Consider the following 13,497-nt stretch of genomic DNA (forward strand, 5'->3'; position numbering starts at 1 on the left):
AACTTTATGAGAGAGATTTGAGCTAATTTAATATTTCTTCGAGTAAAAAGCAATCAATTACCAAACACTAATATTAATGTAGAGCTATTTTTAAGATTAGGTTAAATATATCACAAGGATAGGCCTTTCGGAAATAGGATATTATAATTTTTGGCAGAAATGAATCTTTCATATAAACTTTCGATGAAAAGAATCTCTTTCCAATAATAGGATATTTCTAAGGTATATCTTGATTCCATAGTTGCTTTTCCTTTTATTTTTTTAATGGCAGTTCTTATCTTTAAATTATTCCAAAAAAAAAAAAACATTTTATAATTTGAAAACAATAAGCTACTTCTAATGTTTTCTTATCTTAAGGTGTTAATTTGGATAAATTAAAATCTAAGTGGGTGAAGATTATGTAATATGACAGTAGACAATGCTTATATTTAATATATATAAAAATAAATAAATAAATGGCAATGGTGGAGAGTGGAGAAAAAGATGCAAAGTCAAAGAAATGGGGAATGGAAAGACCACCCAAAGTGGAGGGAGTGGCCGTCGCTTTTTAAAGAAAGAAAAAGGAAAAGATCCATACTTCTTTTGTCATTTTTATTCCCTCAGCCTCCTGCTTTTTTTAATACCAGAATTTACAAATGTTTTAGGAGAAAAAAAATATATAAATATATATATCTTTTGACTTCCAAAATGCGTTATATGACTGTGGCATCTTACAACTACAAGAAGGTTCCACTAAAACCTTTCTTTGGACTCTTTCTAATTCAATCTTCAAGAGTTAAAACAACAAAAATTATCAAATTACACGAGGCTTAGAACTAAAGAATGCAAGTCGGGCTTATAGGCTTCAAAATTTTGTTTTCAAGCATACGAAGATAGGTTGTGATAGACAAACCTTGGAGCTTTTCTCATATGATTCAGATATTTGTAATTATATGTCAATTCACAAAACTTCATTGACTCTTCCGTCGTCGGCTATCTTTTCTTGAAGCACATAATTACAAATTGAATAAAACTATTTTACATCATTTTGCCCGTGGACTTGTATAAATATATCGTCAATGACTTTGGAAATATAAAAATAAAAATTAACCATAATTTTTATCTTTGAATTTCATGAAACTCGATTTTAATTATTTAAAACGGAACAAAATACTTTATTTGTTCCGTAGAAATAGAATTACTTCTATTTTCATACATATTAAGAAAAAATAAATAATTAATATTATTAAAACAATAAAGTTGTCCTGCATTTTTTTAATATACACATAGTAACTAAAAATTGAATGATAAAACTATTGATAATAAAGAACATTAAAATAGTTATACATTAGAAAATTCAGAAATTAACTATATATTTCAGGAAGAAAAATAATTTAAGAGCTTTTGTTTTTCTTCCAAAAAAAAAAAAAAAAAAAAAAAGGTGGGAAACATGAAACAAAGGTTTGGAAAGATGTAGTACTGTTTTTGCCGAAAGGCTAGTGGTCCAAACTCTAGAATACGTCGATTTTAGAAGTGGGAAAGAATTTGGATTGCTAAGGAATTTATTTTGTGCTTGTATTTTTTCTGACTCTGCCTAATCGAAAAAAGTTCTTTTTGATTCTTAGCGTCCGGAATAAAGTTAGCATTAACCATCTCGTATGGTTTATGGAATATAATATAAATATACATGAGAATTAAATATAATATAATATAAAAATATTTCTCACCAATTAAATACACTAGCAGAGATAGATAAGACTTGCAATCGACTGGGCTTTTAATGGATCATGGTAGTAGAGACAAATAGTAGGCCCAAAGTTATTTAAAAATATTGGGGGGAGGCCCAAAAGTAAGTAAGAAATGCTGAAATTCTCCGAAGAGGAAACAAGGATGTAGGAACCACCAAATAAACGATGAACTGGATAAACACAGGACTGAATGATAAAAGAACCTCAAAAACAGAAATCATTCAAGGAAAGATCCTGATGATCAATAAGAAGGAACAGTCTTAAAATTGTGAAGGACGAGCAGCATTTGATTGCGAACCTTTCATTTTAGACATAAAAGATCGTGGTTTAGCTCTTGGCAAGTAATTAGAAGGTGATCAAGTAAAAATCAAGGTGTTCTTCGATTACATTAAACAATCAGCTTGAGTCTTTAATTTGAAAAGAAAAAAGCAAGTTATAAACTTATTGAATGGCATAAGGTCCTTGACATTTTTCTTTAAACAATGGTTTCATTGACTAATTAATTCACAGTTTGTAAAAACATTTACATGTTATCAAATAAGCAGATTTCTATATGTATTTTACGCTAAAAATGCTGTATTCAGAGGTAAAAGGAAAGGAAGAACTTTGCATTCCACAGTAAAAGGTACAAAAAACCTAAGGTTTTAGTATTTTGTATGGAGACATACAAAGTACTATACATCCAAAAAACTAGTTTTTAAAAAGTTTTGGTCAATTGTTTTACAGAAACCAATAATTCATGGAAATTTATGGTCATGAAGGTTTATTCATCGACATGGAGTAAAGGCCTCTCTCTCTCTCTCCCTCTCTCTCTCTCTCTCTACAGATCAAAGATTAAAGAAACAACAGATAATCATAGATAAAAGTGAAGCAGAAAATGGTTTACTTTATATTTGCAAAGGTCAAAAAGATTCAATTCCCAAAAAGCAATTCTTTAATTACGAGACAACAGAATTCATATAAGTCCATTTTCAACAACAATGGCTAGAGTGAAATGGAAGAAAAATGTGAAACGCCGCCCTTATTCTTTAACTAGTATACCATCAACATTGGTCTAATTAAATCTCCACCAGGTGCAAAGAAATGCAAACACAATTAATGATAAAATAGAAAAGGTAATACTTGCTTCCTAGATTCCAAACACATTAAACTTACGATAATCACAAATTTCCATACACTGAGAAGGCTGTTTGTATGAGGAAGAAGAAGATGAGGACGGATGGGGAACAAGAGCATAATAAAGGCTAAGAGGCAGAGGTTTCTTCTATGCCCCTAGAGGCATGTGGGAGAGACTCTTTTGCCCATCTTTCAAATCAATTGTTTAACATTCGGCATGTTTCTTCCTCAACTTCCATGACAGAAATTTCACAATAAATGGAAGAAAGATCCTAGCTTTATAAAACCCTTTTGATCCAATGGGTTTTTCACTAACCCACTAAAATGTACAACGTAGAAACACAAAAATGGGAACAAACTCGCTGCTAAAGCATGTGTTTTATCCTGCACAAAGCTTTTCTGCAAATCGATCAGACGTTTTCATTTCACCAATCGTTATCAATCAATCTATTTTATGAGAGAGATTTTACACAGAAGATTTCTCTTTCAACACATTAGATCAAATTTAGAACATTTGGATGTTCGAGTGGATTTAGTTACTGCTAATAATATCTGAAGATTCATGTCCTCGTAAAACCTAAAATGAAGAGACAACAGAGGAAGTTTTGCGAAGAAAACGAGAATCAAAGTTTCTAAATTTATAACAAACAAATTCAACTTTGAAAAGGATTACTTTTTACTAGGGTTTCAAACAAGTACACAACAAAGCCAAGACTTGAGAGGTTCCATTAATGAGAGATGCACGAATACGATTATCCTCACATGCACACAGTAATAAAGAAAAAACAAGCGAATAAGGAGGTCCATTACCTATGGCATGCAAATCACATCAGAATATCCTATTCAAATGGGATTAGGAGAAAAGAAAGCAAATTTAGAACAATCATATCGTAGGACTATACATACATGTCAAATGTAAACGAAGCACCAGAGTTGCGATATGTAGAGAAATATGTGTCCAATTGTAAATATGTAAGTCTGCATTTGCATAAGCAATTTCTATCTCTCAATCTCTACAGAATCGAGAAACTTTTCAAAAAATGACAGAAAAAGAAAGTAAAAGGCATCACTTTCTTGCTATTACAAATTCCCAGAGGTTACTTAGGCCTTTTCTAAAAGATTTATTTTGAGATTTAAAAGTCCGAACACAAAAACAACAGAATAAAACCCTAAGAGAGAGAAGGAAAAGTAGAAGAAGAAAAAGAAGTAAAAGAATGTTTACCAAAGTTCAAAGCCAGATCTGAATAAACCAGAAACGGACAGATCGGATACTGAAAGCCATCATGAGAGAAATCTGGCTATTGATGAACTATAAAAAGGCTGACAAAAGAGAAAAAAAAAAAACACCATCATCGCACGAACAGGAATGAAAATAAAAAGAAAGTAATGATTAAACTTTTATTCAAAGTAGATTGGTCAAAATACTTCATCATTACACCAATCTGCACAAGACCAACAACCTTGATTAGCCTAGAAACGAAAACCCACGATCTAAAAGTGCCTGCGTTTTCCCAAAAAAAGACAAATATAAACAAATTAGAGAAACGATGAGAGAACCCAAACCTTTGCATGCAACCCTTGAAAAGAAAAATCAGATCTCCATGGAAGCATTAATTGGGGGGAATGAAGCCTGGTCCGACGACACTATCACATGATCAATCTAATTCTAAATCCATACACCTATTAGATCTATGGATATAATTAAAGAAAAATCATCAACAAAGATGGATCAAAAGAGAGTCCTCGAGCCAGACAACATTCCCCTCAAAAGAGAAAGCTCCCTTTGCACAGCTTCTTCTTCAGTAGAGAGAGTTAAAGGGAAATCATTGTGTTCTTCTTTGGGTAAAAGTCTTTATCTTCTATCCCCCAAGAGTCTCGCCTATCTTCATGGGGGATGAGAGCGAGAGAGATAGGGGGAGAGAGATTGGTGATGATGAAGAGATGATGAAGAGAATGATATGGCATGGGGGTTATAAGAAGGAGTAAAAAGAGTGGAAAGCCAACGTTAAAAAAGACAAAAGATAGGTGCAGACCCGGCCCTACCAGCTGGTTTTTCAGTTCCAGAAATGACCACGACTCCATGCACTCTATTTCTCATGTATACAAGATGGGAGCGCTAAAATCCATTTCCACCGTTGGATTTCTGAGATGAATATGATGGTAAACACCTCGTACGGGATTGACTATATCTACACGAGAAAAACCCACCATTAGATTATAGGTCTGATGGTTGATGGTGTCATCAAACATGAACAGTGGATGTGTACTATGTAACCTAGAAATCGAGACACATTATGGACCGTCGGATGGCGAGACTGTGCCATGCTACAAAAAGCTGTAATTTCCATCATAAAATTAGATTATTGATTATTTAATAATACTAACTATTTAAATAATTGAATAGAAAAGGAATCAAAGTAAAGATGGCCTAGAATTGAGTCAGAGGAGTGGTTGAGTTATTGAGCTGCCCGATAATGGTAACCCCATTTAATATTTTTACACTTTTTGGAATCAATTATTTTGTAATTTGGACTTTCCAATCTTTTAATAATTAATTCTCCTATTTGTTAGTGAGAATTTTTCAAAAATAAAAAATTAAAATAAAAAAAGATTTTTGTATTTTTATGAAAGATTGGACCCTCGTCTGCCGTGTCACTTTTAGGCAGGGGCGAGGAATTCGAGGCGATGACCGACAGATAGAGTCAGGGGGTCCACGCTTTCCTTTTAACTTTGCCTTTTTACCCATCCCAATTCCTCGGTGACTCTTTTTTGCAACTCTTAGGTCAAAATGACTACGTTTTTCACTTGCTTTTTTTTTTTTTTTTTAAATTTCTTTCTCTCGCATTTTCGATCATATTCATCACTACACAAATCTTTTCCTTTTTTTGCTTATTTTTATCTATTTTTAGGTCTGAATTAATGATATAGCGTAGCTTTCACAGTACATGGACTTTAATAATAATGTGGTTGTGGGTCCTCTGAAAAAATGGGGTGGCTTTGAAATCGCCCTTAATTGCAGGCAATGCATAGAAACCGCTTGTTAGTGGGACACTTAATTATTTCTCTACTGATTCTTGATTTAGGGTTTTGTTTTTGAGTTACCTCATATTGTTTTCATAGCTTTCTCAATCTTTGAATTCAAAGCAATTATCTGTTGCTCTTAAAAATTAATTTTCGAGTTCATTGAGAGGATGGCAACAACACATGCTTTCGCGATAATGGTGTGTTTGGCTTATTAAAAACATCCCTCTAATTTCTTTGGTGTCCAGATAGAGACTAGGCAGGAGTGACTATATCATCTTCAGATCACACACAGCCATGGAATTTAATGGGTCCAATTCCTTTTTTTCCTCCCTTTTGCTATTTCTCTCTGGGTTGTGACAGGCCTCTTTCCCTGCTTTTTCCCAAAGTTAATAAATGCTGGTAGAATAATTAGTTTTCCGACTGTTACTCAATAATTTAGAGATATTAAGCTGCGTTTTAAGTAAACTATTGAGAAGTGAAATCAAATGATGCAGAGTTAATTACAACAACCTGCCTGCAGAATGCTATGCTCCACATTTTCCCCGCAAGCATATTTCTTTAAAAAAATACCGATAAATAAGAAAAGGAAAGGAAAATTTTTTATTTGGAATTGATGAGATGAGAGAGAGAGAAAACTGTGCTTGTACTTGTCACCATAGTAATATTTTGTCTTACATTGCAACTTGTATTCTCCATTAAATTTGATGTAATTGCTAGCTGGACAAGTTCATGTGATTGACAAAGTAAGATTTTTTTTTCCCAATTGTTAATGTCCAGTTAATCACAGGTAATTAAAGGTCAGTGATAAATAATCCAAGTTAATATTAAAATGTAGTAATGCATATTAGCGACAAAGCTCTCTCTTTCTTTTCCTTAAAAAAAAAAAAAAAGATAGACTTCTCTTTTTACTTTCAATAAATTTTCCTTAAAAAGAGTGAGAAAATGGATGACTGTTCACTAATAATGGGGTACAGTGTAGTAATGGAAAATTAATGAATATTAAGAGTGTGAGGGAAAGAGATAAGGGTTTGTTTGGAAGCGAGGTTGGTGCCCGTAAGAAGTGCTGCCATGCTTAGCTATCACTTCTCCCTACTGTACATCAGAGTGACAAACGGAGAGGACGATACTGGCTCCAGATTTCAACGCTTTACAGTCTTGAAAATTGTGTCTCTATATATCGACAGAGAGAGAAAATGGGATAGGAACAACACGTAAATGTCAAATCCCAGCATCTCCAAACCAGGTTGTCGACATTTCAATTTTATTTCTTTAACATATGCTGTTTGTTTTAATTCAAATTCTTTGACAAAATCCAAGAAAATCTTCATTTTATTAATTAATTATCCAATTTGTTAAGATAATCGAGTTGATTAACAATGAGGGAGTACAGCCTTTTTCCATTTAGGCCAGCACCACCTGGGCATATTAACATGATCCCTACCCTCAAAATGCAACAGTCACGTGCCAAATGTCTCTCTCCCTCTCTCTCTCTCTCACTCTCTGCAGAGGAGTAGTTGAAAAGGAAGAAAACGTTAAGCCAACTTTAGAGGTAGCTTTTTGATATTTAAGTCAAATTGATGTCTGGATGGAAGAAAGAGGGCATAACTTATACTCTTAAAAGCAAAAACAAACATACAAAAGCTTACGTGGTTAGTGTTGTTAATTTTGGAAATTTTATTAAGACGGCCATTCTGCACATTCTCCTATATAAATTTTGACACCTTAATCTTTTTTTTTTATTATATAATTTAATTTTCTTTGTACTGGAAGAAGACTTTCTTAGCACCTAAAACATTGTTTCTGTAGGTTTGTAGCATTGTAATTAGTGAAAGTAGCAAGTACTGTACAGTAAGACTCTCCTCTTTCTTGGTTTATAATTCAATTGCATAAAGTGGATTTTCCTACTTGCTGTGTTTTCTGCTCCTTAATATGCTAGCTTAGCTACACCTAATCATCAAATCAAAAAACACTAGCAAATCGCTATTGCTTCTAACCTCATTTTAATACGCGTATTATAAACAAATTAAGATTTGAGCCTCCAGAATTCAAAATGCAGGAAATCTGCCGGTCATGAGACAGTGTTGTGATTGTTCATGCTATATATAGGTGCCTAATTTAACAGTGGAAATTCTGTATTTGGATGCTCATTTTTTTTTTCTTTATTTTCTTTTGTACAACAGTAAAATCCATATTCCTTTTCCAAGAAAAACAAATTGTAGTTCAGACTCAGAAATGGCAAACCACTGTTCACTTTGAGCGAATAAAACAACTCGACCTCTATTTGAATATGTACAAAGTATACGAGGAGTTATGCCTAATTTTGCTTCAACTCTGAACTGATTATATTCTTTTCCCAAAGCATAATACGAACCCCATAACTGGAAACCGTCCCAACTTCATTTTAACTACTTTTGGCCCATTTTAGGTTTCCATTGCGTAAATAGAGGTTACTATTTTGACTAATACACACCCCAGTCTCCTCCTAGCACTATTCCGATTTAGTGGATCTTTAAATTGGATTTTATTGGGCCGAGAAGAAGGCACCAAGAACTGGACCTTGTACAACTCTTCTCTAGATGGGCCATCCACGACAGGCCCGTCCAAATTAAGACTGGACAAGGACAACGATTAGTATGACACGCTCACAAAACTGAGACAAATTTGGTTTTGGTGTACAAACTGAAAGGAAGTATTTTTCTTCCCTATATAGAGATTTTGACCTGATCAAACACGACAAATTTGATGATGACCATGACTGTGATTTAATCTAATCCCTTTGCTTATTCCTTAAATCCAACGTACCAAAAGTGACCCATTTGATCCAACATTTTGAAAGATGAAACCATATCCCATTCGCTTTACGCCATATAGACAAGCAGTCTCTGTAGCTTGTGATGGAAATTTCTTGGAGCTAATTTGACAATTAAGTGCATACGTAAACAACTAATTTGACAATTAAATTTGTAAGCTTATTACAGAATTTGGTATACGAGATTGGTCCATTCCATTGGTTGTTTTACTTGCCTATACGGAACAAATGCTACTGCAAATAATTACAAATAATTATATTTTGTATATACTCATCGTTTTCGTGGACTGTCTTCATCACTTGTGCTTCCCTTTTACTTTTTCTTTAATTACAAACTTTATAGTCAATCTGCTTGTCTATCTACTTTTCATCAGAGCTCTATCTTTTTAAAAGGATCCTTAATACAAAATATGATGTATTAAAACATATATTTTTTTTAATATGGAATTGTACAATCCATATGAATATGATTGCACCCAAAGAAAAAAAAGATTTGCTCTAGTTACTTTAAATTATTTGGATTATTTGTCATGGACCTCATTTAATGCTAAGATTTTAATTATGGGCACCATATTTCAATTATAAGTTGATAATATATATATTCTACGCATATAATTACGAGAATACTTACTCTATTCGTAAATGTTTATTACATCTGAGAAAATATCATATTTATAAATATTTATGGATTTGACCAATAATATTTTTTTTTATTTTTATCTTTATATATGATTAATAGTGATTGCTTCAATTATTCAATAATTTATTATAAATTAAATAATAGGATAATCAACGTATCAATAATTTATTATAATGCAGATAAATTAAAAATGTTATAGTTAATATATTAGTAATTTACTGGTATAAGTTTGACAAATTAAATTATTTTTTTAAGAAATGTAAAATATTCAAATGCGATCAGTATTTGAAAATGGAAAGAGGATGAGCCATTGGATTGTACACTCCAATTGATATTCAATGGACTACGAAATTCCCACGTGTGTGAGCTCGTATTATAAGAATCTGTTTTTTTTTTAAAAAAAAAAAAAAAAAAAAAAAACTAAATAGACGTTGCATCGTTGGGCTTTCCAAAGGATTAAAAGACAAAGGCTACCGAACCACGTGGCAAACAGAGAGAGCATATAAAAAAGCACAATAAGACAGAGACGTTCGATTCAAACATTGTCCCCACAACGAGTCTCCATATGCTACGATATTGAAGGAGCAATAGGCACGTGTATTCTAACATTGAAGAAGCTTTCTACGTTGGACCATCAATTTCTCGCCACGTCGTCAAGTACACCTAAAACTACAAAAGGAGATGACGACAAAATGGGATACTATGTTTTGACCCAATGCAGGTGTCAAAGATCTATTGGGTGACGTGTGACAGCCGATAGATACTTGTTCTTGGGCAACTAATGTCATTGGCTGGATTTTTTATTCATTTATATTTTTTATAAATAAAATAATAGATTTTTTAAATTGATATTTGGTGGAGAACCAAAGTCGGGCACGTTCAGACTGAGCTCCTGACAGTGACTCAATCCAGTATGGCTCGAGTCGACCTGTCCGTGGCTCGCTCGCTGCTTAGCCATCGGATTCCAAATAACATCAGTAACTCTGGGTGAAATTGAAATAATTGTCAATGGCGATGATATTTATTGCAAATATAAAAACTTTCAAAATTCTGTACCCAATATGAATTTTATTTTCAAAAACTTTTAAATCATTTAATTATAAAGAATATTTTCCCTAAAGAATAAGAAAAGATCAAGGTCTTCAATTCATCTCAGAGATGATGAAGACCAATGGCTACTGACCTTGTATGGAGAGGAAACATATGAGCTACACTTGCTGGACATGAAATCTGGATTTTATTGTCTTTTTCTTAAACGAGGAAAGCAAGAATTAGAGTATCAGTAATTCATGTTGCCGACAAAATATATAACTAATTAAGATGAAGGCGATGACGTGAACAACAGTGACAATGACTATGCAAATGTATTTTAATATGCTGCAAAGGATAAAATTACTAAAATGTGCTGCAATACTTCCTTTTTTTTTTATTTTATTTTAAAATATTATTTGGATATCTTAATCATTTTAAACATTTTGTCGGCACAATTTTACACCCTTCTTCTATCATCATTACATTTTGATAATTTTATGCAAAAATTTTTTTATATATTTCCTATTACAGATATAAATTAATAATGATTAAAGCGAAATAATTCTCTCGAGGAAGTCAAATGTGTTATTTTTTATAATATGACAATAAAAATAATAGTTGATAGAATAATTAATATACACTTACTTATTTACCAAATTATTTATAAGATTTGTTTCAATTGATTTCTCAAAAATGAATAGAATGATGCTATTTTTATTGCATATTTATTATTTAGATAAAACTATCAATTTTGTTCAATTTAATCATTTCATCTCCTCCTTGTTTTATTATTTCATGATTATAGAAACCCATTTATACTAAAATCAAAATCTGAAATCTTCTCTTTTCCGATTGAAAAACATAAAATTTGTCTATAATATTCACATATTATTTTTCGATGGAAAAATCTTTTCTTTATTTGAACGAATGTCTTTTTTTTATTATTTATTTAAATAAGCAAAATAAACTGAAAATTATTTAAGGAATGTAATGTTTTCCTTTGTTATTTGAAAAAAGGAGGAAAAATTTTGAAAGAATGGGTAATATTCATTTATTTTCCACCTAAGCTTACATCTTGTGAAATCTCTCTAATTTGGAGAGAAAATAATAAAGAAATTGAGAATTTGACTTATTTTTATTAAATTATCAAAAATAACAAGAATTACATTTTATTGTTTAAAAACAAATAAAGACATAATTTTACATTTCTGGTGACAATATTTTATTTTTTTCTAAAAGTTTATCTTTTTCAAATAAAAGAAAATAATTATTATATCAAAACAAATGGTGAAAAATAACTATGAAAAAAAACAAAAGTGTTAATTACAGAGAATGATAAATTAAAGACATGGATGCAAATAGACAAGCCGGCTTGAATTGGCTACCCAGTGTTTATTAAATTCTGTGGGCTAAAGCTTCCCTTATAAACTTATTAAAACCAAAAATGATTATCAGAGAAAACTGGTAGAGTTTAAAAAAATGGACTATGTTCACAAGGAAAAGCACTGTACGCTATCAGATCCAATACGTCCTGGATATAAAAGTCCCACAGAGTTGGGAATATAAAGCAGCGATCATTCGCTTCAGACAAACCATCCATGAAAACACACTCACTCGCTCACTCCTAAAACATTCTCTACTCCACATGTTTGACGAAGAAGAAGTATATTCTCCTTGTGCTTCTGCGGAGGACCTCTTTACCGCCATGGACACTGCACTCAGTACAACCTCGAGAAGAAAAAAGACCAAGAACAAGAGAAGATTCAGCGATGAACAGATTAAATCATTAGAAACCATGTTCGAATCAGAATCAAGACTGGAGCCTCGAAAGAAACTTCAGTTGGCAAAAGAGCTTGGCTTGCAGCCAAGACAGGTTGCAATATGGTTTCAGAATAAGAGAGCTAGATGGAAGTCTAAGCAGCTCGAAAGAGACTACAGTGTTTTACGCGCCAATTACAATAATTTAGCTTCCAGGTTTGAGACCTTGAAGAAGGAGAAACAAGCGTTGGCTATTCAGGTACTTTGATCAATACCAAATTCACATTATTATTTCATAATTCTATATCATAAGCTAATTGATTAACCTAAAAAAAATTAATTTGACAGTTGCAGAAACTGAATGAGCTGATAGAGAAGCCAAGGGAAGAAGGAGAGTGTTGCGGCGAACAAGAAACAGGTGTGAATAGCAGTGAAGGTGAATCGGAAGCTAAAGGAGTTATCTCGTCGTTTGAAAGATCAAGAAATGGATTAGGAGTGGCATCGGATGAAGATAGCAGCATAAAAGTTGAGTATTTTGGATTAGAGGAAGAACCTGATAATAACCTTATAAGCATGGTGGAAGCTGCAGATGGATCATTGACATCACAAGAAGATTGGAGGAGTTTAGAATCCGATGGTCTTTTTGATCAATCCAACAGTGGCAGCGATCAGTGGTGGGATTTCTGGGCTTGAAATCGACAGAGGACTGTATATAGGCAAATAAACTCAAAAAAGTTTATCGAGAGGAACATTTAATTTCCAGTGAATTGAGTACCAGTGATCAGCTCAGTAGCCATGAAACTAGTAAAGCTAACACCGGAATGCTTGTATGTGAATGAGAGAGAGAGAGAGAGAGATAGTGCACAAATACCTCCGAACAGAAAGAAACATGTACCCGTTTAATTTAGAAGCTGTAATTGCTGTGCTATCTCATACAAATTTGCTTGGTCTTGCACTGTTTTTAAATTAACAAACTAATTAATTGAACAGAAGCGGTTGGAAATGAAGGAATCCAGCGATTCAAAGTGATTACTGAAGCAAACTCAGGAAATTAACCAAAAAATTCAATTTACATGAATCTTGCCCAATTGAATTACAACAACATTAAACCTCTAATGGGAATGATCAATACAGAGATATCCGATTTCTTATGCTAACGGCACTGTGAGCATATAATGGACGGTATCTATATAATTTAATTCGCAAAATCATATAATAAAACCCACAAAAATGTGAAGAATTCAAGGAAATTGACCTTCAATTTCCCAAATCCGAGTTCAAAATTAAGCACCTTTAATTTGATTTCAATTGAAAAATCCGATGCTTGATTATTTTTATTGAAAAACAATAAAAGGACATGGATTTTTTTTTTTTTTTGTTTTTTTTTGGGG

The 13,497-nt window shown here is 32.6% G+C and overlaps 1 protein-coding gene and 1 long non-coding RNA gene across 2 annotated transcripts; one reads left to right on the forward strand and one right to left on the reverse strand.

Moving 5' to 3' along the window:
- Window positions 1-2,593: 2,593 nt before the first annotated feature.
- Window positions 2,594-5,173, reverse strand: LOC110010448 (uncharacterized). Its single transcript, XR_002285446.3, has 2 exons — window positions 4,407-5,173; window positions 2,594-4,285 (listed from the first exon to the last, which is right to left on the reverse strand). It is a non-coding gene; the product is annotated as an uncharacterized LOC110010448 (long non-coding RNA).
- A 6,622-nt stretch (window positions 5,174-11,795) lies between these two features.
- HB12 (homeobox-leucine zipper protein ATHB-12) lies at window positions 11,796-13,045 on the forward strand. Its single transcript, XM_012227740.4, has 2 exons — window positions 11,796-12,365; window positions 12,455-13,045. Exons 1-2 carry the CDS (start codon window positions 11,835-11,837, stop codon window positions 12,797-12,799), a joined length of 876 nt encoding a protein of 291 aa, XP_012083130.1. The 5' UTR covers window positions 11,796-11,834; the 3' UTR covers window positions 12,800-13,045.
- The last annotated feature ends 452 nt before the right edge of the window (window positions 13,046-13,497 follow it).

The sequence above is a fragment of the Jatropha curcas genome, chromosome 5 (genome assembly GCF_041381405.1).
Source record: "Jatropha curcas cultivar XTBG-Jc1 chromosome 5, XTBG_Jcur_1.0, whole genome shotgun sequence".
NCBI classification, from domain to species: Eukaryota; Viridiplantae; Streptophyta; class Magnoliopsida; order Malpighiales; family Euphorbiaceae; genus Jatropha; species Jatropha curcas.